Source organism: Periophthalmus magnuspinnatus, chromosome 14 (assembly GCF_009829125.3).
Source record: "Periophthalmus magnuspinnatus isolate fPerMag1 chromosome 14, fPerMag1.2.pri, whole genome shotgun sequence".
Classification (NCBI taxonomy): domain Eukaryota; kingdom Metazoa; phylum Chordata; class Actinopteri; order Gobiiformes; family Gobiidae; genus Periophthalmus; species Periophthalmus magnuspinnatus.
In genome coordinates, this window is record NC_047139.1 from 13,031,850 (window position 1) to 13,058,589 (window position 26,740).

At 39.2% G+C, this 26,740-nt stretch overlaps 1 protein-coding gene across 2 annotated transcripts in view; it reads right to left on the reverse strand.

The window, feature by feature from the left end:
- zbtb16a (zinc finger and BTB domain containing 16a) overlaps positions 1 to 26,740 on the reverse strand; it is a 238,221-nt gene that overhangs the window by 28,371 nt on the left and 183,110 nt on the right. For both annotated transcript variants that reach the window (XM_055226546.1, XM_033977966.2), the window contains exon 5: positions 389 to 559. In XM_055226546.1, the coding sequence (XP_055082521.1) occupies positions 389 to 559 (171 nt within the window). The remainder of the gene's footprint in view (positions 1 to 388; positions 560 to 26,740) is intronic.

The following is a 26,740-nucleotide window of genomic DNA, read 5'->3' on the forward strand; positions in this document are numbered from 1 at the left end:
ACAGGGGTAGCTTTATAAGTTAACACCTGCATGCTCATACCCGTTTGTGAATGGAGGTACGTGTATGTGTGTACTGAACAGCTGTATGGTCTTACGTGTGTTGGAATGAAGGTGGATGCATAACCTAAACACCTGCCACAGTCTGACCTATGTGTGATTAAAAGTGCATGTACAAACTGAACAGCTACTATACACTGAACAGTTAGACGAGACAGAACAGCTGCATGGTCTTACTTGAGGAGATGTCCTTTTTAAACTGAATGACTGCATGTATAAACTGAACAGCTGTATAGTACTGAACACCTGCATGGTCTTATTTGTGAGGGGGGACATGTGGTTTTTAAACCGAATAGGTGCATGTATAAACTGAACAGCTGCGTGGCCTTACCCGTGTGCGAGCGCAGGTGGCGCTTGAGGGCCGTGTGGCTGGGGAAGGTCCGGTTGCACTCGCTGCAGATGTAGCTGCGGACCCCGGCGTGCACCTCCATGTGCTGCTGCAGGGCCGTCTGCGTCTGGAAGCGCTTCCCACACAGCAGGCAGAAAATGGCCATGTCTGAGCCTAGAGACAAACAACAAAACAAACAGGTTAGTCTAATGAAATCCAGGCACCTGTGTGTGTTTTTTTAAATTTAATACATATATTTAGTAAAATAATTTTTTGTTTTAGTTGTCATGGCAATTTACTCCATTAATTGCATGATAGTTTTGTCAACCAGATATATATATAACTATTATATATAATATATATATTAACTATTAGACATTGAGTTTGTTTATGGTCTGGTTTAGAGCTCGAGGACTAAAAAGCTCCACTCACTCCATTTTCATCCATTTCATGATTAGTTTATCATTTGACAAAAATGTCAGTATTTTTAGTCGACAAAAATATCAAATTTTAGTCATAGTTTTAGTCAATATGATTACTTTGTATTTAGTTTTTATTTACAAGTAATAAAGTACATACTTAAGTAAAATGTTTAGGTATCTGTACTTTAGTAAATGTTACAGTGGATACTTTTACGTTTACTTCACTATTTTTGAGAGCACTTGTCTGTACTTTCTACTCCACTACATTTCTGAACTGAACTGAAAAGTAAAAAGTACTTTACATATGATTTGAGGGGTTATTTTTCCATGTTCGTGGAAACAGTTCAAGTTTTGGCTTTAAGCAAACAAAAATAAATACACAAAATTCAAGAGAAAAAATAAAAATTGTATTGTAACTGCTGACCAAAATATGTATTATTTTTAAAACAGTATCATTACATTTAACACTTTTGCAAATTAGCTTGTGTGAAATGCTTTTACTTTTTACTCTTAAATTAAATTACTCATATTTAAATGGCTACTTGAATACTAAAGGAGATTTTTTTCATATGATACTTTTACTTTCATTTGAGTAACTTTTTACCTCTGCATCTATACTTTTACTACTTTTACTTAACAGAATGGAGTACCTCATCCACCCCTGGTCTGCAAAAACATGACACTGACGAAAATGATGACAAAAATATTTTAGTCAACGAAACTGTCAGCCACACTTTTATCATTGCATGAGCTAGTTGGATTTAGACATTGTTTGCACTTTGTCACATCAGCTCACATCAGCTCAGTTGCAAAAAAAAAAAAAAAAAAAAGACATGTGACTTCTCTCAACTCTGATATTATTGCATTGCCTGGAAAGTTCCATAGTTTGGAGTTAAACTTCTCTATTATCGTAAAGACACTACCAGGCCAAGTTACAGGTCAGATCTATGATGAGGCAAAACATAAATAATCACCAATAATCAACATAAAATTAACATTAAAGGAGAAAAGTGCAGAATAAAAACCTTTCAGTCACAGATACACAGCTAAACAGAACTGTTTTGAGCCTGGATTTAAACATTGTCAAAGTATAAAAACAGCAGGTGCAATGGAGCATCATATGGAGTCTTTAAGTAGAATATAATAAAACACAGCAAACAAATTGAGAAGACACGACCCAAAATAGTTATTAAAAGTTGTGTAGTTTTAGCACAGATGTTTTGGTAGAAGTTAGAGGTAATTGGGGCGTAAGGGCTCCTTCCTGTGTTTCGTTCCGTCACATGGGACAGAACATTCACATCCCCGAGGAGCAAAAGTCCTCCTGAGGATCGTGAAACTACAGGGAAAATTAGGCCTCAAAGTACGCACCACTTTATGCAACAGTATGACCTAAAATCACTTCACAGCCATTTCAGCTCAACTTTAAAGTGCCAAGTATAGCAATTTATTCTGCTACACTCAAAAATGACTTATCGACACTATTTATATTATACCGCCGTTTTCCATTAAAACATTTTACCTTACGATTTAACTGGAAAAAGTGGCATGTATTTACATTTAATTTTAGTTTATTATGACTGCCAAGCTATAAGATAATGAACATAAGAATTATATTGTGCTTGAGCCTGCTGCATAGGTTTAATCTACCTGTGGATCGTACATTTAAAATAGCAATATTCATCTAAAACCACTTAATAAAGAAACAATCCGCAGACGTCCGTGTTAGAAAACTGTGGTGCTCAATGGGAGCTGATGTCGGCAGCTCTGATGGACGGCTGTCGATCACACAAGACAGTAGCAGATTTATGTATTTTTTTCATTTTCACCAAAATGACGACGCGACGCTGCCGAATCCTACGTGTATCACCGATTAAGAAAGCAAAACTGGAAAACGAAGTAAGTAGAGAGGAATAAGGCATCTTGAAAATAAGAGATTAAAGACTGCTCCAACATGCACAAATCACTCCAAATACAACTTTGAGAGAGTAAATGAGAAGGAAACAACTATAACATGGTTAAAAGCTCTGAAAAGTCAATTTTGCATAATAGGTCTGCTTTAAAGACTATCAATGACCATTTGAAATTCCTTTAACACTAAGTAGTTTATAATTAACTACTTTAAACAAATCACACTTGTGTAATGGTGCTAATCTCAAAACAAAAATTGATTCAACAATATTTAAAAAAAATGTCATGTTGACTTAATACAAGTATTGTCTTTTTTGCCAAATAACATCTCCTCTGCTACACTTCAATCTATTTGTTTATTATGAATCAAGTCTTTGTTCATGCTTTATTAAGGCTAATTAAGGTGTTACAATAAACTACTTACACTGTAAATTATGGTAAAAAAACAAATACAAAAAACAAACAAACCACTAAACATAAACAAATATGTACTTTATCAGCACTTATGCATTATAGGCCTTTATCAGCTGTATATGAAGTCATCATTACAGTAGAAACAGAAAATTATAAAAACTAAAAAAAATTTACCCTGTAAATGGCCATTTTTTGCCAGAATCTTGAACAATGACTTGGGCAATTATGCTAGGAGGCTAACACTGTTCTAGTTATTATCCAATCTCAACAAGTGTTACCAAAAATATGACACATTTCACCATTCGCCAATCTGCCTGCTACAACTTGCTAGCCACTTTGTAAACACAGGCCGTGCAGTTATTATAACATGATGGTTAATAGCTTGTAAATTTGTAAATTGTAGCCAAAGAGACAGAAAAAAAACCCCCAAAAAACCAAACTTACTGTACACTTATTATGCATGTGTTTCTGACAATTCTAGGAGGCTAACCTTATCATCGTTAGTCCAACTATATGGTCCTAAAACTAAAATCTTACCAAAATTTTCAAACAAACATCAACAAAAGCACTTTTTTACTTCACTTCTAGCCCTAACCTTCTTCCCAGACTGGCATTTCTCACCATTTTTTGCCCAAACATTGAACAGCGACTTATGTCCGGAGACTAACACTGTTTTAGTTCCCAAAAAATATGAAACATGTCACCATCTCAATCTCTACTTTACTGCAACTCTAAGACGCTGACCTTATTGTTAGTCATTACTATATGGTCCTAAAACTAAAGTCTCTTTAAAACAAATTTCAAGAAAAGCACTTTTAGCTTCACTTCTGGGTCTAACCTTCTTCGACCGACTGACATTCCTCACCATTTGTTCCAATTTTCCTGCTACAACACGCTAACCCCTTTGTAAACGCGAACCCCGACACGTGCCCGTACTATTACATAACAGTACTTCTGATCATATTCCCCACTCTCCCTTCTGTATTTCCAGGATTCTACGCCCTGTAACGCTGTTGTCTGGGCCTAGGTGTGCGCGCGGCCGATAAACATCTCCTCCGCTACACTTCAATCCGCTCTCTCCGCGCTCGGCATTTTTCTTCCCGCCGAGATAAAGACCGACGTTCCGAAGCCGTACACAAGCGCGAAACCGACACACACACACACACACACACACACTCACGCACGCATACACACACTTTTCCCTCCGCACTTTTTCAATTACCAAGGCTGAGGGAAAACTCAAGGGGGGAGCCGTGCGAGTGTTTGCCGGCGCAGTTTCTATTTCATCAGTCAATAACACATCTTTGGGGCAAAAGCTGACACTAATTTAAAAATCTATGAGGAGCGGGGCCGCGCGTTCGTAGGTTGATGGGGGGAGGAGGGATGGAGGGGCGGAGGGGAAGAGGAGAGGGGGAGGCTAGCCAAAGCTCTCTCTGCGCCGGATCAATCACTGTCTGGCAGCGCACTTTACTCAACTGTCGGATGATAAAAGCGAGAGAAGAGGGAGAAGGAGAGGAAGGAGTGATAGAAGGAGCGGAGATAGGGGGCGAGGGAGGGGTGTGGGAGAGCAAAAAAAAAAAATGGAACTGGAGAGGTAAATATTGACAAAGTGCGGGGCTGTGATGTCGAGAGTGGGTGGAACTCTTTTTTTTTTTGTGTAAATGTAGGTATGTCCCTTCAAGGCTGCCGTAGAGACTGAGAGGTATAAGCCATGTGAAATTAACTTAATGTATGTGAAGTGACGGGACACGTGAGCCAATCAGAGGCCTGGATTATAAATACTTACATTACATTATTGTGTAAAAAAAATATATATAATAATTCACTGCAAAATGTACTGTTTAAAAATTGACTAGTTAGATTTTTCCACATTTTTAAGACAGTAAAAAAAATTATAAAAAATGAGGTACAGCACTTTTAATGAGCATCAACCTGATACTTCAGCTAAACACCTTTTGTGCATTTATACAAAAAAGATATTCATGAGTCATTTTAAGTTCTTGTAATCAGAATCAAATGCAAGTCTCCACAAGTCTCCACTAGTCCACAAGTTTAGAGTATTCAGAAGACAGTACTCTGACCACGGAGCAGAACAATACATTTTAATGCAGGTATACACTATTTTGTAACTATATACATTTCCCACCACAGTCACATTGTTTAAAAAATAAAATAAAATTAACCTAAAATGTAAAAGTTCAAATACGTGTACTCCTGCATGTACTCCTACGTGTACTCCTGTGTGTAATCCGCATGTAATCCGCATCTCCTTCCTATGTGTACTCCTGACGGTACTCCTGCACGTACTTCTGCATATACTCCTACGTTTACCCTGGTCTGTACCCCTATGTATACTCCTGCGTGTATTATGGCCTATACTCCTATGTGTACTCCTGCATGTACTCCTCTGTGTACTCCTGCATATACTCCTATGTGTACTCCTGCATGTACTCCTATGTGTACTCCTGCATGTACTCCTCTGTGTACTCCTGCATGTACTCCTATGTGTACTCCTGCCTGTATTGGTGCATGTACTCTTTACTCCTGTGTGTACTCCTGGTTGTATTGATGTGTGTACTCTTATTCCTGCCTGTATTGGTGCGTGTACTCTTACTCCTGACTGTATTGGTGTGTGTACTCTTACTCCTGCCTGTATTGGTGCGTGTACTCTTACTCCTGCCTGTATTGGTGCGTGTACTCTTACTCCTGCCTGTATTGGTGCGTGTACTCTTACTCCTGCCTGTATTGGTGCGTGTACTCTTACTCCTGCCTGTATTGGTGCGTGTACTCTTACTCCTGCCTGTATTGGTGCGTGTACTCTTACTCCTGCCTGTATAAGTGCGTGTACTCTTACTCCTGTGTGTACTCCTGCCTGTATAAGTGCGTGTACTCTTACTCCTGTGTGTGGCGTGGATGTGTGTTTCCATTAGCCACTTGTTGAGCAGCTCGGTGCCGATCGATGGAGACTCCAGGTGAGGCCGCTGCAGTCATTATGTGAGGTGCACTGGAGCCGAGGCGCTGGGGCTGAGACGCGGTCAACAACACACACAAGTGAACAGCCAGCGCCGTACACAGGACTGGGACTGTGTGGGAGCGTATACGGCCCACGATGTCCATTCTTTAGACACCAGGGCAACCAGGGCTGATATGAAAAGCCAAATTTGATCATTTTCCCCAAATTAGAAGATTTGAAACTGCAACAAATGTATACAGAACCATAACTCATAGCAAACCAACAATGGAGGTGTGTAGTCACGTTTTTTTGCATCGCCTTTTACACTTAAGGTCCTATATTATGTAAAAACTGACTCTTGTGAGCTTTAAGTCATGTTAAAATGCTGTAACCTAAAACATATCTGGAGTTGTGTTTTCTTTCATTCACACATATTTGAATAATCCTTTATTATTAGTCAGTTTACATCTCTAAAGCTCAAAATGCTCTGTTCCACCTTGCGATGTCATGAAGTGGTACATTTTGTTCAGTAGAGACTGGATATTCCAGGGCTGAAATTATTCAAATGATTATTGTGAAGGTGTATGGAAATTAAAAACCTTTTTAGCCACATGACATCACAAGGTGGAACAGCGTGTTTTATGTGTGAGAGAAGAACTCCGCCTCAATATAAAAGGTTTGTGTATTACACCTGTGTGGTTTTGATAAGGAAACAACATAAGATAGATCAGAAAACAGCATAATATTGGAAGTGTTCAAATGTTTTTCCTTTAGTCAGGTGATCAACACATAGGCCCTTATGGGAGATTTATGCATTATTTGTATTAATACTGACCTTTAAACATGCTCTTGAGTACCTTTAGAATTTAGAAACGTCTCTCACTAAATATTTCCTGTGAAACAATAAACTGAACAGATTGTACTCTTATACTAGGTACTGGGGTTAAGACGCCCTCTGCTGGTAGGAGGGAGAATCACTACTCAATAAACAAGCCACAGCTAGGGTCAGCAACTTTTTTGACCTGTTAAAAGAAGTATGCAGTTGTAAAGAGTGAGATTTAATGGCAGAAATACTCAAATTTTGATTTATGGATTTACAAACAACACAGGAGATTTCTGGACTTTTACTTGTGACATCACAAAACTGGAAAATTCAAAATCACATGCTTTTTTTAGTGTTTTGAGTAATTCTATTAGATGATTTCACTGCTCAGACTGCCTTCAATAACATGCACCCCAAGTCTGACACTAGCAGCTATTGTTTTTAACCTCATTTACGCTACCTCACTTCTTGCTGTGTTTTGAATACCCCAAAATCAAAGTTTAAATTACTTTTACGTAAACATTATTCTACTTTGTACATTGTGAAGGACCAAAACTTAGATGTTTCCATGAAAGGTCACAAAATCCTAAATATTTAATAGTGTACAGACCCTTATTTTTAACCAGTGAACCTTCCAACAATTACACAACTCCATTATGTCGCCCCATGCAGCCTCAGTCAACAGAGATGTGCTCCCTTCAGGTTAGCACTTCAAAGCACCTAAATCCTCTTTTGTTTGCCCATCACCTCACGCTAGCTAGTATCCTGGGTTTCATATTTCGTCAATGTCCACCCACACCGGAGTCAAAGGTCACTTAACCCTTTGCATTCCATGACCCCTTGGCCCCCGTCCCTCCCTCTGTCTCATCCACCCCCCACTGTCCACAGCTCCACAGAAAACCCGTCTAATCTTGAGCAAAGAAGAGGTTTCGCAAGCTAATGCGTCAAAATACATGGGCGAAAATGAGAAAAAGGCCCGCGGTGAATGGCGAGGCGGCGGTTGTCAGTCAAAGCCACTTAAGTACCTGGATGCCCGCGGGGATCCCAGACACAATCAGCAGACGATCAATAGGGCTCTTTCATTGATAAAACAGAGCGGAGAGAGAGAGGAGGCGAATGCAACAGTGTGTATCCTCTGCAGTCAAACTTTGAGCGCACTATTTGGTTGGAAAAAGTGTGGCGGAGAACTTACAAGAGCTTGAAAGATTTTTTGATTTTGATAAAAGTTACTGAAAAGAGTACTTGGGGTAGTGAATGTGGAACTACTTTCTCATGTAGGTGTTACGGTTGTTGGAGGAAAGTCGTTTATTAGGACTGATCATTGTAATCTGGACTTTACACACACACAAACACACACAACAGTTACAAATACACAATACGAATCAATAGCTTAAATTTGATGAATTTTGTGTATTTATTTTATTTAACACAAAGCCGAAGCTTGAACTCGAAAACTTTAGGACAGTACCACGAACATGGTAAAACAACCCATCAAATTCATATGCAAAGTACTTTTTACTTTTCAATCCAGTTAAAAAATGTAGTAGAGTAGAAAGTACACATGCTCTCAAATGTAGTAAAGCAAAATGTACCCACCAAATTAACTTAAGTACATTTTTTTAAGGTATCTATATTTTATGTACAGTACTTTACCATTTTTACTTTGTTGCCTTCCACCACAGACCTGATGTGTATTTAGCCATAGTTTGAAATATCTTGTTTAGAGAATTTACAGCATATGAATTAGGGCTGGGTGATATGTCAAAAAATGAATATCCTGATTTTCTTGACACCAGATCATGACTTTGATTTTATCACAACTCAATAATGGTGAATAAAGTCATCTCCTTGAAAGACGACACTTCACTGTTAAACTCACTCCTCTGTTAAACTCACTCACTAAGCAACTGGAGAAGTGCACATAGAAGTCTGTAGTGTTTGAGCAAATAGTTACATCAAAAATAGACTTAAGTGTGTTATATGACATGACAAATGACCAAAAAACCAGATTGTGACAGGTATTTGACTTTCATGACCATAAACCCAGCCCTAATATTTATTTTGACTGACGATCAAAATAAATAAAGAGACAATTAACACATGTAACTGAATAAACGCAAGCTACACCCTTAAGTAGAACATTCCAAGCAGCACAATAACAATGGCGTGGAGACAAACAGGCCCCGCAAGAAAGATTACATAGGGCAGCTTTAAATGCACACGAAAATACAATGGTGTTTGATTTGTAAACAGTTAAATCACAATAAGAAATTCCAATACCAAGATTGTATGCTATAAAATCAGCATTACATAGTGTTTATTGTACATGCCAACCAGGACCTATAATGAGCCATAGTTGCTTTGAAATTGCCATTTTAAACTCCATCATTCTTCAACACCAACTGTAACCACTACCCTGACGTACATTAACCCAACTTCAAACTACATTTACCACACACGCAAGTCTCTACCATCTCTCTCGTGTGGAAACCCTCTGAGTCTCCTCCACTCTTACCCTTGGAGCCTGCTGATTAGTGGTCCAAACTGAGTGCTTTTATGCCAGATGCCCTTTCCCGTCTGCAACTAAAATAACAGGCTGATATCTGACATTTTTTATCCAAACACCTCGAATGAATGTTTGGATAAATTCTCGATCCCAAACTCTAGATACAGTGCGGCTTTTCTGGTGGAGGGTCAATCACCTGCCTGTCCCCACTGAGATGTTATTACTTTACCTAGAATATCCTAAAGTATGGCATTTAACTTGTATATATCTCCATGGAGACAGCCATGCGACATCGTAACCACTACTACTCCGACATTATCCCAATTTTAAACCCCATTTACCGCACACACAAGTCTCTATTATCCCTATTGTGTGTAAACCCTCTCTCCGTCTCCTCCGCTCGTACCCTTGGAGCCTGCAGATTAGCGACCCAAACGGAGTGCTTTTATAGATAGATGCTTTATTAATCCCTAAGGGGGAAACTAAAATGCCATGGACTCACTTACAGACTAAATGTACATATATGCCAGATGCCCTTCCCTCTGCAACCAAAATAAGGCTGAGGTCTGAAATTTTTAACCCAAACATCTAGAATGGTACTTTTCTAGTGGAGGGTCCATCACCTCCTCGTCCCCTTGAGATTATTTTACCTAGAATATCCCAAAGAACGGCATTAAACTTGTATATCTGTGGACGCAAGAATGTCACATCATAACCACTATCGCATTATCCAAACTTTAAACCCGATTTACTGCACACACAAGTCTCTACCATCCGTCTTGTGTGTACACCGTCTCCTCCGCTCTTACCCTTGGAGCCTGCTGATTAGCGGCCCAAACTGAGTGCGGCTCTACAGTTAGTCAGGGCTGTGTATCTCCTCCTACACCGTAAAGCAAACGCGTTGTCAGTCCCTGATAGATGAAGAAGTGGAGGAGCGGCGGCCAGATAAAGAAGCCAGGAAGCCAGCGCCGAAAACTAGTTGACCCCAAGGTCCATTACAGTGTAAAATTGAGTCTGCTCTAAGTGACACCTGAAAGAGGAAGCCGGCGGACTGGAGAGATGTTTTTTTTTTTTTTTGGAGAGGAGAGAGGAGATAATTTACCTTTTCTAAACAGAGTCTATATGCCGGGTTTATTTGTAGGGGCGAAGGAGGGTGAGGAGGCTGGTAGCGTACAGGGCGGGAGTGGCAGACTGGCTGTTAAATAAGTGGGGAGAGGTAATAGAGAGGAATTTGGGGTGACGTTTGGGGAGGAGGAGACGGGCGCTTGGGAGATGGAGCGAGATAAAGATGCGCTGCTTTGGGGAGGTGGGTGGAGAGAGAAGGGGATATAGTCAGAGGAAAGTACGTCAAGTATTCTTCAAATATACTTCAAGTACGTAAAGTGTTCTTCAGATATTTGTATTTATAGTTTTACATCAGTTGTAAAACAGTGTGGAAAATACAGCACATAGCAGTGAGGTCTAAATGGATCTACCTGTATATGTTTGAACCTTCATTTAATAAAATAAATGTGTTTATTTGTATTAGTCTAATCAAACCTAACCTACCTATTCTCGCAGAAGCTAAATCTGGTGCAAATAATTTTTTCTTTTGTAAGATTAGTGAATTTGTACACGGTCCCTGACAAATAAAGAAAGAAGAAAGAATCAAGAATAAAAGAACTATAGTCAAGAATTTTGGAAAAATCTAAGTTGTGAGCATAGAAAAAAAACAAAACAACAACTTTAAAAACCCATGTTAAAAAAGCATTATGTAACTTTTTTGGTTGAAGGTCTGCCACGTGCTCGTCTACTTGCAGATGTTACTGTTCCAAATTTTACATACCAGTCTCCATTGAGCTAAGCAGCCAACACCACCAGACCAAGTTACAGGTCAGATCTGTGGAAAGGTGACCTTACTCACACTAAGACTCCACGTATTCAACATATTCTTGAGCATTTTATTCACTATCACTCATCAAATGCAAGGTACATCATTTTAACGCCATACTGTGAATCCAATCCACGCAAAGCAATTACATCTCCATGGAGACAAGCAGTTAGCGGACCTTCCACGTGAAAAATTACAGAGTGCATCTTTAATTACAAACGACAACTCTTCCATATCCCCCTTCTTCAGTCTTCTATCCTCACCATTCTATCCCCAAAAACTACCTGTCCGTCCCGCAGACCGGTAGACCGCACTTAAACTTGACTGTTCTGCATTGCACCAGGCTGGGTCCGGCGGTCTGGAGGAGGTACGGTTGTCGAGGAGGAGCTGCCAGAGTTAATGAGGCACGGAGCAGCGGGACCCAGCGCGTGGTGTTCAATCACAGGCCATTACCACCGCCCTCAGCCCCCCTCCTCAACCCCACCTGTCAATACCAATCCATGCTAAGCCATAGTTTATCTATAGGGAGAGAGGAGGAGGGAAGGGAGAGACGGGAGAGACAGGTAGGGACCCTTAGTGGTAGTGGTTGTCTGGGCATTGAATGGGGGTCATATGGTACATGGTTTTGAATGACTACATTGGACTGACTGATAATTGGTGTGCTACAGATTGGTTATAGGTGAGGTTTAAAGGGCCCATGAAGACTAGCACTGCATGACATCACAAGCTGGAACAGAGCATTTTGAGCTTTGGAGATGTAGACAGACTCATGAAGGATTACGCAAATGTGTGAATGAAACAAGACAACTCCAGGTACTTGTTTTTGAGGAGGTAACAGCGAGAGTGTAATATAGGACCTTTAAGGCACTATCCAAGTATTGAGATTGAACAGCGACTTTTTGAGCAGTGAATAAAAAAAACAACAAAAAAAACAACACAATTACAGTAATGCAAATACTTGTTATTTGTTACTCCCAGACTACAATACCGTAGTCATGGTATATATCTAACCCAATGCATTAGTTTCATATTCCCATTTCTTCATTCAAAAATAATAGCTGAGATAATCAAGTATTTTTTCAGCTCTGTAAACATGTATAAGTGCACTTTAAAATACAATTTTCTGGGGGAGTTGCAAACAATTGTACACAGTTTGGCATTAAACCTGTATGAATGGAGCATGGAGATATAATTAGATAAATGGTAGATAAACAGGCAATAAGGAATAAAAAGCAGAACCACAACTACATAATATAAAGTCTTAATTGCTTAAAAGACCTATATTACACAAAACTGACTCTTGTGAGCTTTAAACCATGTTATAATGTTGTAACCTCCTCAAAAATATATCTGGAGTTTTGTTTTGTTTCATTCCCATATGTTTGGTTATTATTTATCATAAGTATCTACATCTCCAAAGCTTAAAATGCGTTGTTCCACCTTGTGATGTCATCAAGCAGCAATTATGAAGTTACCAGCTACCTTTGGGTCAATAAAAATAGGGAATTCCAGGGCTGAAATGATCCAAATGATTCTAGTGACGGTGTATGGAGTTTAAAAACACAGTGGAGCACTTCCTGTATTAAGGGGGAACAGAGTGTTTCAGTTTGAGAAAAGAACTCAGCCTAAATATGCAGGGTTTGTGTGTTAAACATTGTGAATGAAACAAAACACAACTCCTGGTATGTTTTTGATGAGGAAACAGATTAGAAAATAACATAAAATGGGCTTTAAAGGAACTGTACGTAGCTTGAGAACGTATTGTTTAAAAAATGTATTACAATCACAACTGAATCTGTGTTGCCAGATTCAAATACAAGTTTTTCTCTTTCTCAGTTTATGGATAGGACCTCCAGCACCGATTCATGATTGGCTGCAGGAGCTGGGGTTTAGGTAGTTAGGATTCAGATCAGAAAGTCCTTTTAGGTTTTAAAATCAAAACCTTACATACACTTCCTTTAAAAAGAACCAATAAACACGACTTGCTATAATTTTCCAGCATGAAACAGTACTTGGCACCCTCGCATTCTCTCGGATTAACCAAGCAACCCCCATGTCAAACGCGTACGCCAGCGACCTATTCCACCGCTTTGATTTTGTCTTATTGCGACGCTCAGAGAAGTCAGTGCATTAGCTCCTCTGATAGCTATTCTTTATGATCAATCCGAGCACGGGCCCTTTACTGCATGACAATGAGCTCCCTCCAACCAACAACACCGCATTACCTACGCCGGCTGTAAACAAGAAATCAAAAAAAAAAGAGCCGATGCGATAGACGCGTATTATGTGTGTGTTTGTTTTGTTGGGAGTCCGCGTGGCTGCCGGTGATGTCGGGTGGCGATAACTCACGCGTCTCCGCCCGGCCCCCGCGGCACGCAGCGCTGACACTGTATGATGGAGCGCTCCCAGCCAGATTAATGCCACCAGATGCCAGGCGAGATGCCATATTAATTACCCAGAGATAATGTCGGCGCGACCATATGGCGAGCTCAACTGGCCATTTAGTTGACAGGGAGAGGTCTTTATAGCCGCCGTGAATGCGATTGTGAATGTATTCCGAGCCGGCTAACTGTGAAAATCGTTACAGGGATTATGATTATGGAAGATGGTAACTTGATGGGTAATCTGAAATATAGATGATGATTCTAATGGCAATAAATGAGGACAGATGTTTACTTAAAAATTCTAAGTAAGGATTATTTAAGCAGCGTGTGAGTGAGACTGACTGGAGTTTTTAAGGAGAATTTAACAAAAAATGTGCACACAAGCAGCTTCAAATCCTGCTCTTGACATAAAACATCATTGGCAGAACAGTCAGATCCACTGACCTACAGGTTGGCGGTGCAATTACAGCTCCCACAACACTGTTGTTGTGTCCTTGGGCAAGACACTTAACCCTCCTCACCTCCAGTGTCTGCATACACTGGTGTATGAATGTGTGTGTGAATGGGTTCCTTGATGTAGTGCACTTTGAGTACCTTGAAGATGGAAAAACTCTATATAAAAATGTGACCACTGATGATGTTTTATATTTTAGACACAATACTGTTTATATGCTATGCCCTTTTTATATCATTTTTGATAAAAAACTAAAACTGGACAAAAATATATAACTAGTACTATTGTATTTGAATTTTTTTTTATGCCAAGATAAGATATTTTTGGTAATACTGTAGCAATTTGTCAAAAAAAACAAAAAAAACAAAAATAAATGAATAATAACAATAATAATACCAATATTCTTCCAAAAATAAATATTTACTATTTTAGCCAATTATATTAAATTAAGTTGTAATTAATAACCTTTTCTCAAAAATAAGAACACATTATAATATTGTGTTCAATCCATGTAAAATATTCAAAGTAACTCAATTATATCACACAGGCTGTGCTTGCACTTTGTATTAAATATACAACACACTGAAGTGAACTGAGTAGCGTTCTGTGTTGTGATGCTTCCCTCTGGCTCAGTAGTTATCTCTTATGCAGTGGTCAGTTGTTGGAGCCTCTGTTTGCTCAATAATAAACCCCGTCTTGAATAATACAATGCAAACTCACATCAGAACCACCCGTGTCTTTATCATGCAGACGCAGGTCGCACTCTGGCCCTGTACGCTTTAATTCTCAATACAACATGTTATAAGTTAATGATTTTCTTTCATTGATATTAGTTATGACAACCAAGGTGTCCCAGTTGCAGTAAATGTGAATTTTCAAATGAAATATTTATAATAGAAGCGTGCCGTGTTGTATTGATACAAGTCACAACCAAAAGATATTAAGTCACTTTTTGACCTAATACTAATGCAATAGAAAACAAATGAAGATATAATAATGCATTTTCATTGGATGCACTGTAGTGTGTCTTGAGCTACCACTACTACAACTTTACTACAGCTACAAGTACTACTATAACAACTACCACTTCTACCTACTACTACCAATCTTACTTTCCCCCAAATTCACTTATAATACCTCCTACTGCTACTACTACTATTACTGCTAATGATGCTGATACTACTACTTCTACATGAACAACATAATCTACTACTACGATTATGACAACAACAACTATGACTACTACTACGATGACAACTACTAAACCAAAAACCCAGTCCTCCTGTTTCTCAAACTCATTCATAACTACAACTACTGCTACTACACCCAAAACTCAGGTCTCTTTTTTCACAAATTCATTAATGATTGCTACTATACTTACTAAAACTACAACAACAACTACTACTGCTGCTGCTGCTGCTACTACTACAATTTCTACACATGAACAACATCTACTACTACGACAACTACTGCTACAACCACAACTATGACTATAAACCAAAATCCCAGTCCTCCTGTTTCTCAATCTCAGGCCTCTTTTTTCACAAATTCATTAATGACTGCTACTATACCTACTAAAACTACAACAACTACTACAACTTCTACTACTACGACGACACCCAAAACGCAGTCCTCTTATTTCTCAAACCCATTCATAATTCCACTGCAGGAAACAAACCAGTGGTGTGTGGAGTATACAGTATCACTCTGGTACTGACCCCTTATGAAGCGGTGCCAAGTTTGGACAGAGCCCTCACTCTCTCTCTAACCCCCCCCCCTCCCCTCCTTCTCTCACCCTTCACCCCCCCACCCCACCTCCCATCACCCCCCCGCCCCCCTCCACCCTGCTATGAATCTGCCGTATCTCATTCCCCGCCGCTAATTCCAATTTAATTGCCAGTAGCCCGGAGCCCCCTCAATAGGAGTAACAAATGGTTTGATTCTGTAGACTTCATCACAGCGCATTTTAAATGGGACACGGCAACCGGGCGCGAATGCCAATGAGGGCTGGGGCGCTCTGCCGGCTTCTCCTCTGTTTACTAATTATCCGTTTTCTTACCGCACGGCCACGACTGCACGACTTGTCTGCCGAAATCCGATTTGTGGGAGCGAGGATTCCGTTTTAGCCTCTTTGGTAAATGAGCCACGTTTTTTTTCTAGTTGCGCACAGCGGCTTGAATTTACGGTAAAGAGGCGCGTTGCAGTTCTTCAAGTTGACGTTAATTCCCCCGTTGGTTTTTATGATCCTTGTTTCTCCTTACAGTCGGAGTAACAAAACAGGCTCTGGTAAACAAATGTGTCGGCCATTTTGATTTTTACGTAAAAAATGCTAGGCTAACCCAAGCAGTCTGATGCTATAATGACAGATTTGAAAACTAATTTGGGTTAAAAATGTAAGACTTTAATAATAATCCAGTTACTAGTGGTTTTGTTTTTCTGTTTTCATTAGGTATATCTTTAGCAATACTGTCATGATTTTATAAACATTTTCTCCTCTATGGTAAATGAGCCGCGTTTTTTGTAGTTGCTCATGGACGCTTGAATTTACAGTAAAGAGGCTGCTTTTTATTATCCTTATGCTTTAATTAGGTATATTTTTAGTAATACTGTCACGATTTTATAACAATACAAAATACCGTTTTCACCTCTTTGGTTAAAAGAGTAAAGGGGCACATCACAGTTCCTCAAGTTCGTATTAATTCCCCTGATGGAAACAGGCATTGGTGAATAAACCGGTCGGCCATTTTGATTTTTATGTTAAAAAATGCTAGGCTAACACAAGCAGCCTTATGCAATAGTGAAAGTATTTCAAACTAAACTTTCATAACAAGTAACTAAAGCCATTATTATTTTGATGTTTTCATTAGGTATATCCTTAGTAACATAGTGACATTTTTATAACAATACAAAATATAGGAGTAAATGTTCCAATGTAGTTGAAAAAATATATATATTTTTAGCATATTATAATATACTGAATTAACTAGTAATTAGAGTTCTCAACAGTATCAAAAATCTGTTATTTGTCAATACTAAAACTGAAACTAGATACTCATTTGAGCAAGTATCAATACAAAAAAAGACCACATAGACTAGTACACGTACATGGACCACTATGGAAACCACTTGGATGACTGAGGGATTACACAGATATAAGACCACAGGGTAATATAAAATAAAGTACTATGATTTAAAGTTGAAAATCACATTCTATACATTTAAATACAGAGTGTTTGTCATTATCATAGTGGTAATCTGTACAGAGTGTCAAGTCTTACTAGTATGGAAATAAAGTTTAAAATTTTAGTATCATGACAGTACTACTAATAAACAGTAACTTCTTGTGAAAAATACCTGAAAAAAAATGAACACGTAACATCTGCCAATGAACCTCCTCCTCTGTTTACCAATTATTTGTTTTCTTACTGCGCGACCACGACTGCACGACTTGTCTGCCTAAATCTGATTTCACCTCTTTGGCAAATACGCCAAGTTTGAATTTACGGTAAAGGGGCGTGCCGCCGTTCCTCAAGTTGACGTTAATTCCCTGGTGCGCGCGTCTTTTATGATCCTTACAGTCGGAGAAACAAAACAGGAGCTGGTAAATAAATTCGTCGGCCATTTTGAGATTTATGTCCACCGCATAGAGAGAGAGGGGAGAAGGGTGTCTTTAGCATTTAGAAGGTGCTCACGGGTTGTTATTCAAGGTCTACAAGCCGCTAATGGGTATTGTAGAGAGAGACTGATATTCCGACTTGTATGCATAGTAAATACGGGGGGAGAAACTGTGTCTGTATTTACAAGCTGGTTGAGAGCAGGCATGGAACAAGTAGCAGCAGGTGAATGTACAAAGTCATGTCCTTGTCTGGAGGTTAAGGGAAAGTAGACGAATAAATAAAACAAACGGGAAAATGATCGACTTGAAAATATTCGGAGAGATTTTGAAGTGATAAGGGGTTGGAGGTGAAGACAAGGATAGGAGGGCTAGGAAGCATATTAAACGAGGCTGGAAACGATAGCTGCTAGCTTCAAAGTAGCATCTTAGTGTGTGCAATTTGAGGAGTGGAACCAGGACATGTTCTTCCTGGTTGAATTTAAGTTTAAATGTACACTATGTAACATTTCTGATGGAGAGTCTGCTGCTTTCTGGTGTCCGTGGAGATGTTTTGTTTGTTTTATTCAACTACAACAACTGTAACTTAGCCTGATCGCCCCCACAGAGATATACAAGTGGAACATTACAAGGAAAACGCTAACATGCAGGTGGTGTACTCTGCACTAGAAAAGTTACGTAGTTCATCTTTAAATAAGCAGGCTATTCAAATATACTCACATATGGGGCATTGCATCCCTTCAGCTTGCATTATGGCCCTCGTAACCATTTTAGTATCGGCAATATGATCATTACTATATCAATAGAAGCAACAAGTCATACCCCAGAGCGCCGCAATATATCTTCTCCATGTAATGTATATAGTGTGGGTGTATTTAAAGCTATTTCCATGGAGGCATGAATAAAAAAGGGGAGCCATTTGTGGGGCCACAGCTGACTGGGCACAGCGCTGGTCCACTGGCAGAGGAGGGGGTGGGTGGGTGGGGGGTGGGGGGGGCAGCGGATGGATGGCACAGAGAGAGAGAGAGAGAGAGATGGAGAGAAAGAGTGAGGGAGAGAGAGGATGCGAGTAAATGAAGTGGAAATGAGAGACTCGCATGTACAGCTGGCCTCCCCAACGCAGAGCCAAAACTGCACCGCATAATGTCCGGATACAGGCAACATGGCTACTGTCTGTGTGTTTTGCGTATTGTGTTAGCAGCAGGGCCAGTGCTAGCTTCGTGGGGGATCAGGTGCAAATATGTCTTATGGGCACTTAGTCAGACAAAAAAATGTAATAAAATATGTATACAGTGGTCCCTCATTTATCGCGGGGGTTATGCTCTAAAAATAACCCACAATAGGTGAAATCCGCAAAGTATAGCTTTATTTTTTACAATTATTATATATGTTTTGCAGCTGTAAAACCCCACACCACACACTTTATACACTTTTCTCACACAGGCATTAACATTTTCTCACATTTCTCTCTTGTTTAATTAATAGTGACTCGCCTAATAGTGACCGCACCTCTTCGTCCTGGTCCATTTATGTAAATTTGGCTGAACACATTCTGTACTGTACAGGAGACACGACATGGAACAGATTGATTGACAATGGTCTACAGTCCCTTAGCCAATCAGGAAGCAGAACACAATGCACGTTCATGTACTGTAAAAAAAGCATGCAAAATTTTACTAAAAAATCCGCGAAACAGTGAGGCCACAAAAGGTGAACATAGCGAGGGACCACTGTACATGTTGAACTTTTTAAATTGATAATGATTAATACTTATAATGTTAATGTAAAATTTTAATTGCTTACAATAACTTATACTCTATACATTTAAAATATCCAATTTGGCTCCAAAAGAACAAAAGTAAAGCCACAAATTTCACTGTTGGGGAAACAACCATTGCATCCATTTTTGGCATATATTTCATCCACTTCTGAAAAATATTTGCGCTTAGACTAACAACCTCCAAACATTTACCAATTAAGTATAAAATCTGAGGTTAAATTATTGTCCACTCTTTCCAATGTTACAAGGATCTATATAGCACACACTCTCAATGCCATATGTCTTCTCATTCACAGTTGCACTTGCACTTTTCTCATGATTGCTCAAGCTCCACAACCATCTCCTTACCTTGTACCCTACACCTTACACCTTATACAAACACTGTTGTAAGTTAATACATGTTCGTATGACACCGTACTGCTGAGTGACACTGTAGCATGTTGCAGTGTAATGTTGAAAAGCCTATTGTGACAAATGGAGCTCAAGTGTTTACTACTTCACCAAGAGCTCCCTCAAGGTGAACCGTTCCGCCTCAGTCCATCACACAGAGGTTCAAGGATGCATTCAATTAAAAAGGACTTGATATATTTTATTATGTGTTTTGAAAAAATGGTATATGCTTTTCCTTGGCATTCAGTAACTATTTTTTTTTCAGGGCAAGAAAAGAAAAAAATGTAATCTTTATTTTGACTAGTTTATGTTTTGCATCTGTACAGTTTGGGGGTACCGCTGACTTCCATCTGTATAGCTGCAAGTAACACAACTGAAACCTGAAGTGCTATTAACCCTCTAACTGTTCAGCTGCAAGTAACAGCAATGAACGCAGCATCACTAACCCCTGACTGTACGACTGTATGTACTATTGACCCCCAAACTGTACATAGCATTTCAGGTTTCAGTTATGTTACTTGCAGCTAAACAGTTGGGGTCAATAGCAGTACTTGCAGCTGTACAGTGGGGTCAGTAGTGTTTTTTGCAGCTGTAGGTCAGTAGCATTAGTCGAGGCTCATTTGTGTTACTCGCAGCTAAACAGTTTGGAGTCAGCAGTACTTTCAGCTAAACAGTCGGCTAGCAGATGTGCTACTTGCAGCTGTACGGTTGGGGTTAGTAGCAGTTTTTGCAGCTGTACAGTTGGGGGTCAGTAGCGTTAGCTGAGGTGTTACTTGCAGCTAAACATTTGTGAGTGCGTAGTATTACTTGCTGCTGTACAGTCGGGGGTCAGTCGCGTTACCTGCAGCTGTACAGTCGGAGGCTGGGAGCAGTGAGCCGCAGTGACAGTAAATCAGCCGGATCTGGGAGGATTTGGTGGATTTAAGGATTAAGATTCTAAAGTATCATGGTCTCCAGCTGGATTGGTGAGTGGAGATTACAGCTGCTGGGTTCATTTGGTTACTCGCAGTGCTATACATCCTACCTTGGCTTCTATATACATTAACTCACGCCATGTTGTAATAATCTTATATCTAACAGAAAGATGCAATACAGACCAAATGTAATCTGCTTGAATGACATGCTAACATTTGAATGATAGCATTAGCAGTTAGGGGGTGATAGTATCTGATTTTTACCAACACAAAAAAGTAGTTAATTTTAAACGGTTTAAACTGTCCGAATTTCATTACTTTATGCATTGCAAGCATCTTAGTTATTCATCATGATTATGAGTTTATAAGAGCTTTGCACAACTTTGCCATCACGGAAAAGCTAACAAAAACAATAAGCATGCTAACCACGCATTTAGATAAAGATAAAGTGCTTTATAAATAGATGACAGTATCCAGCAAAATTATTTCAACCTCAAAAAATAATTATGCAATATATACATACGGGGGCAAGACACATTTTGCACAAATACATGAGACTTTTTGTTTTAAATCATCACAATTTACCAAATCCAAATCCCAAATGCACTCCTCTCTCCCATACATACCGTACTTAACCATTCCTCACCAACAACACCTTACCCTACTCCTCCCCCGCCTCCCGTCGCCATCCCTCCACCTTCGCCCCCGTCCTGCACTGGAATCCCAAATCCTTTCTCCTTCCTTTCTCACTGACCATCTGGACAGTGGTGTGGACAATGTTCAAAAAGCAGCGCTCTTTACAGGGCTGCGAACTCAAATTAGTCACGCCCCCCCTACCCCATTTTTTGGGCTGACAAAAGCCCTCTCCAACCTCCGCACTGTCCCATGCCTAAATCTGCGCCGTCCAGACCCCTCGATTTGGGATAGCAGAACCAATGAGTGACAATGGACTCGGAGATGCTTTCGGTGAGGCTTAATGTAGCTACAGTACGGGGCATTGTGGCCTGAGAGCCTGGGCGGAAAAAGTCACTCAAAACTACAAGACGCTTTTGTTGGGTGTGGGTTTTAGGAGACGTGGTGTGGGAAAGAGAATGAGAGGTGATGGACTGGGGGGGGGGTTAGAGGAAGAAGGAGGAGTGGAGGAGGAGAAGAATGGGATGACGAGGTAGCGCCGGAGATCAGGTATAAGACGAGGAGATGGTTTAAGATGCAAGAATTAACGTCCGAAAGTCCCCATCCCTTGCCGCTCGCTGGTGTAAAGTGTAATTTGCCACTGAGAAAATTTAATGATTTTATTTAAATTTTTATAGCCAGATATTTTTTTCTATCTAATAATTTTGATAATCTTGTGAAGCCTAAAAAAAGTTAGGGGTAAGCTGTGAGTGATGACGCTTAAGGCGTGTTTGGTGGTGGAAATTGTGATTTTAATAAAACAAAAATGAAAATATTAACTGTACTATTTATTGTAGCATTTCTGGTAGCTTTGGATAAGGCTTAATGGAGAAAAAGTCAAGAAAAACAAGACCCTTTTGTTGGTTGTGGGTTTTTGAAGGCAGGCGCGGTACAAGGGAAGGCCGTAAGAAGTGGTGTGAAAATGGAGGTGATGGAGGATGGGATGAAGAGGAGAAAGAAAAAAAAAAAGGGATGACAAGGGAGCGCCGGGGATCAGGTAAAAGACGGAGCGACGGTCTGGGAGGCAAGTAAAAAACGTCTGAAAGGTCCATGTTAATTTCGACTGACTGAGCAAAGTTATATTGTATTTTTCTATGGCAAAAACATTTAATAAATTTTTTTGGCCTCATAAAATATTTTAAATAACAATTCTGATCATGATGTATGGTTTATTTGTTTAAAAAGTGATGGCGCTAACAGCATTTTTAGGTGGTAGAAATTTGAACAAAAGTAAAATAACATTAACTCGGCAGATTAAAACATCAATATTTGTGGTCATGCTAGTTCCTTCCCAAAATTAAAAAAATAAAATAAAATGCATAAACAGTATTGACAAAAGGAACAACATGTACAAATAGTTCATTCACGAGAGGTGTGAAAGAGATGCCATGTTGATTAAAAAAAAAAAAAAAAAGATTATAATACAGAATTTGTCACTGTCTTGAATGAAATTTGTACAAAAATATAAATAACTATTTTGTTAAACATGTTTAGCAAAAGCAGCCAACGACCATACGATACAAATTTGTCTCTAGATTGAACCACTCTCTTCAAATGACTATATTTTATCACGATTAGCTTCCCCTCATAAACTTACATTAAGCCGATCTTGATAGCTCATCATTTATTTGAATAACGGCCTGAGTCATGCATCATTTTGGGTGAACGGGGAACAGACGGAAACCAATGGACTCCACCAAATCCTGTGTCATTTCACATACTGTGCAATGAACCACAACAGTCACAGTCTATGCGTGTATGGCCATTACTATATTATGACGTGCTTTGTCATAATTTGGGAAAAAATAAAATAAAATACACTTATATAACAAAAACATATATACTAAGACAAGGTGCAAAAAGACCAAAACAAAAAAAAGAAAAAAAACCCCACTAATTTACATATTTTAATTAGGTTCCATAAGAAAAAGAAGAAAGGAGCACTGACAGATTCTGAAGGACAATACATGGCTACAAGGAAATGTTACGATAAACGACAATATTACAAACTACTTTATGCCACCGATTCATATTTAAATAATGCAGAATAATCCCAGTAAATCATTTCATTAAACGACATGAGCTGCAACAAATAGCAAAATGTGCCAATAATTATCCATAAGAGACTTCACTCCTCTACAGCTAAAATCTTATTGTATTACAGCAAAAAAAAAAGAAAAGAAAAGAAAAGAAAAAGTACTCACAATAAATACTGAGGCCCAAAAATAAATTGTTTCCACTTTAATATATATATAGTAATAATTATGACAGGCCGACTGTTACATGACATATGTATCTGGCTAGAGCTAACAGGACAGCAGGCCTACTCCAATTCATTCCAACATAATGAATAAATATATATGAAAAAGTATAAACTAAATATGTTTCATGTACAAAATCTACCTAAAAATGTACCAAAAAAACAACACCCAAAAAACAAAAACTTACTAATAAAAGCTAGTAAATAAAAATGTATACTGCATGTATAATGATCATTTTAAAGAGGATGGTCCGGTACCCGAAGTGTCTACGCCGTACAGATATATTGTATAAGCTGCTCTCGATATCAAAAATAAATCCATTATAGAGCGTTTTATTGTCAGAAAACCAGGAAGTGCATGGTTAGCATGATGGTGAAACTCCTCTCTGGCCTCTAAAAGTTGCGAAATAAGCTTAAAAACTCAGATAAGCGAGGAATAACTTTGGACCATAGCAAACCGTTTGAAAATAAAGTTCTTTCACTACGTTTTTTCTTTTCACATTTAAAACCGTAAAAATCAACCGATTCTTTCCACCCTTTTCATCTCATGGTCAAATTGCCAGTTGAGCCATGACAAAATCCCAAACGAAACCTCAAAAATATGTTACAATTATTAGTAAATTGTTTTAAGATAATGGTTCGCGGCCCCCTGATTGTGAAACCGTGAGCTGCCCATTCGCTGTAATGTACAACAGGTGTTTTGATGGAGATTACATTGACGCAGTGTAGAGCGAGCGGGGCGTGGGGCGCGGGCAGCTGTGACCTTGGCGCCAAACTGGGGAGATGGGGAGACTTGACTTTGGGATGGAAAAAAGAAAAAAAAAAGAAAGGAGAAAAAAAAGAGAGAGAGAGAAAGGAAAAGCCGTTATTTATAGATCTGGTGCCGATCAAAGTCCGTCGGGAAGGAGATGGCAGGAGGGAAGGAGCGATAGAAGAAAGAGGGAGGGAGAGAGGAGGAGGAAGAGGGAGGAGACAGAGAGAGAGATAGATAGATAAAGAAAGAAAGAGGACAGAGTAGATGGCAGGGAGAGGACAAACCAAAAGAGGGGAAGTGGGAGAGATGAGGAGGGAGGAGGCTTGATAGAGGAAAAAAAGAAGAAAGGAGACAAAGAGGAGAGAAAGAAATAGAGGTGAGACAGTGAGGAAGAGACTGCAGAAAGAATAAGAAAGAGACAGAAAGAAAGAGGAGGGAAGAGAGACAGAGGACATGGCAGGTAGAGGCGGAAGAAACAGAAACAGAAGACGGGAAGTAAGAGAGGAGGAGGAAGGAGAGAGAGGATAGAGGTTAGAGAGGAGACAAACAGGAGAGAAGGAAGGGGGAAGGAGTGAGAGAGAAGATAGAGAGGGACGAAACAGAATAGATGGAAATGGTAAAAATGAAGGATGAAGAGAGAGGGAGGAGAGAGGAAGAGAGAGAAAGGAGGCGGAGAGGATAGATAGAGAAAGAGAATAGTCCAAGATGGGGGGAAGAACAGAGAGAGAGATGGTGAGGAAGGAGAGACTGAGACGACTGCGGGGAGAAGAAGATAGAGAGAAGGGGGTGACCCGATGAGGAAGGAGAGAAAGCAAGAAGAGAGATGAATAGAGAAAGCAAGAGAGGAAGAGCAGAGGAAGATTGAGAGAAGGGGGTGAAAACAGTGAGGAAGGAGAGAACAAGAGACATTAAGAATGAAGGAGGGAGGGAAAAGGGAAGAGGAAAAGAAGAGCAGAGATAAGAAAAGAGGGGAGCGATAGAGAGGGGAGCGGGGTGTAGCTGGGAGGGTTGCTGTTTTCGAAGGGCTAATACAGTGGTGTGCCTCCGTCGCACTTAATTCCATTTAAAGGGAATTGATTTGGAGTGAGGGAGGAAGAGAGAGAGAGAGGAGGGATGGAGAGACAGAAGAGGGAGGGGAGGAGGGCGAGAGGTTTCATCACATCAAGTGTGGTCTTATTTTTTTTGTTTCGATTCTGAAGATTTGAAACTGCCGAAAGTCATCATAGTTAAAACTGCTTTCAAATAATGTACGTTTCAGTGTGTATGAACAATATTTGAGTAAAATTTGAATAAAATAATAATAATAATTTTATGTATAAGTGCATAGAATGAACCTGTGTGTAAATATGGCAGATTACCCTAATTTTCATAAAGACAATTACAAAAGTTGTGATAAAAGACGACACAAAGCTAGACTAAAATAACTTAAATTTTTATGTTTTTCTAATAATGACTTGGTTTGGTGGAATAGTATCAATATTTATCCCAATTTTACATCAGTTCAATAAGAGATTGAGGGGAAAAAAAAGATGAAAAATAAAGTACAAAAACACAGGAAGTAGCGCTGAGTCCCAAAACAGAATCCATCTCATCCAAAATACAGAGATTTATGCAAAAGGACGGCATTTTTTGACAGTTTAAACTTTCATTTAACAAAACAAATATGTCCGCTTTTATTTTATCATAACTAATGTGAAATTTAGACAGGATTTGAGCTTTGTTTTCAGTACGGTTGCTATGGGTAACGGTTAAAAAATTACCTCTACGTACGTCACATCTGCTGCCCGTGCGCAACCAGGAAGTCAAATTAAAAACTTCACTCGAATTAAAAACACTAGAAGGAAACTAGGCAAGATTTATTTACAATTTATTACAATTACCAAAATGTTCACACTGATGTCTTTTTATTAGTGTTTTTTTTTTTTTTTTTTTTTTTTTTTTAACATGAGATGAACAAACAGATTTCTAAAGCAGTTAATTGCACATTAGCAGGTGGGTTTGATTGGATCATTAGTGAGGGCTAGAAATATTATGCATAACACTAACACATTCATTAGTTTTGATTAAGCAGTAACTAGAAACACAAGTAGAGACAATAAATTATATTAATTAATCATTATATTATTTAAAAAACAGCAAAAACTCTGCACCAATTCGAAATAATGGAAGTTTATGATTGCAATGCAGTATTTTGTTCTTTGGAAATAACTGAGTAAGTGGCAAGTATTTTGTAACCTC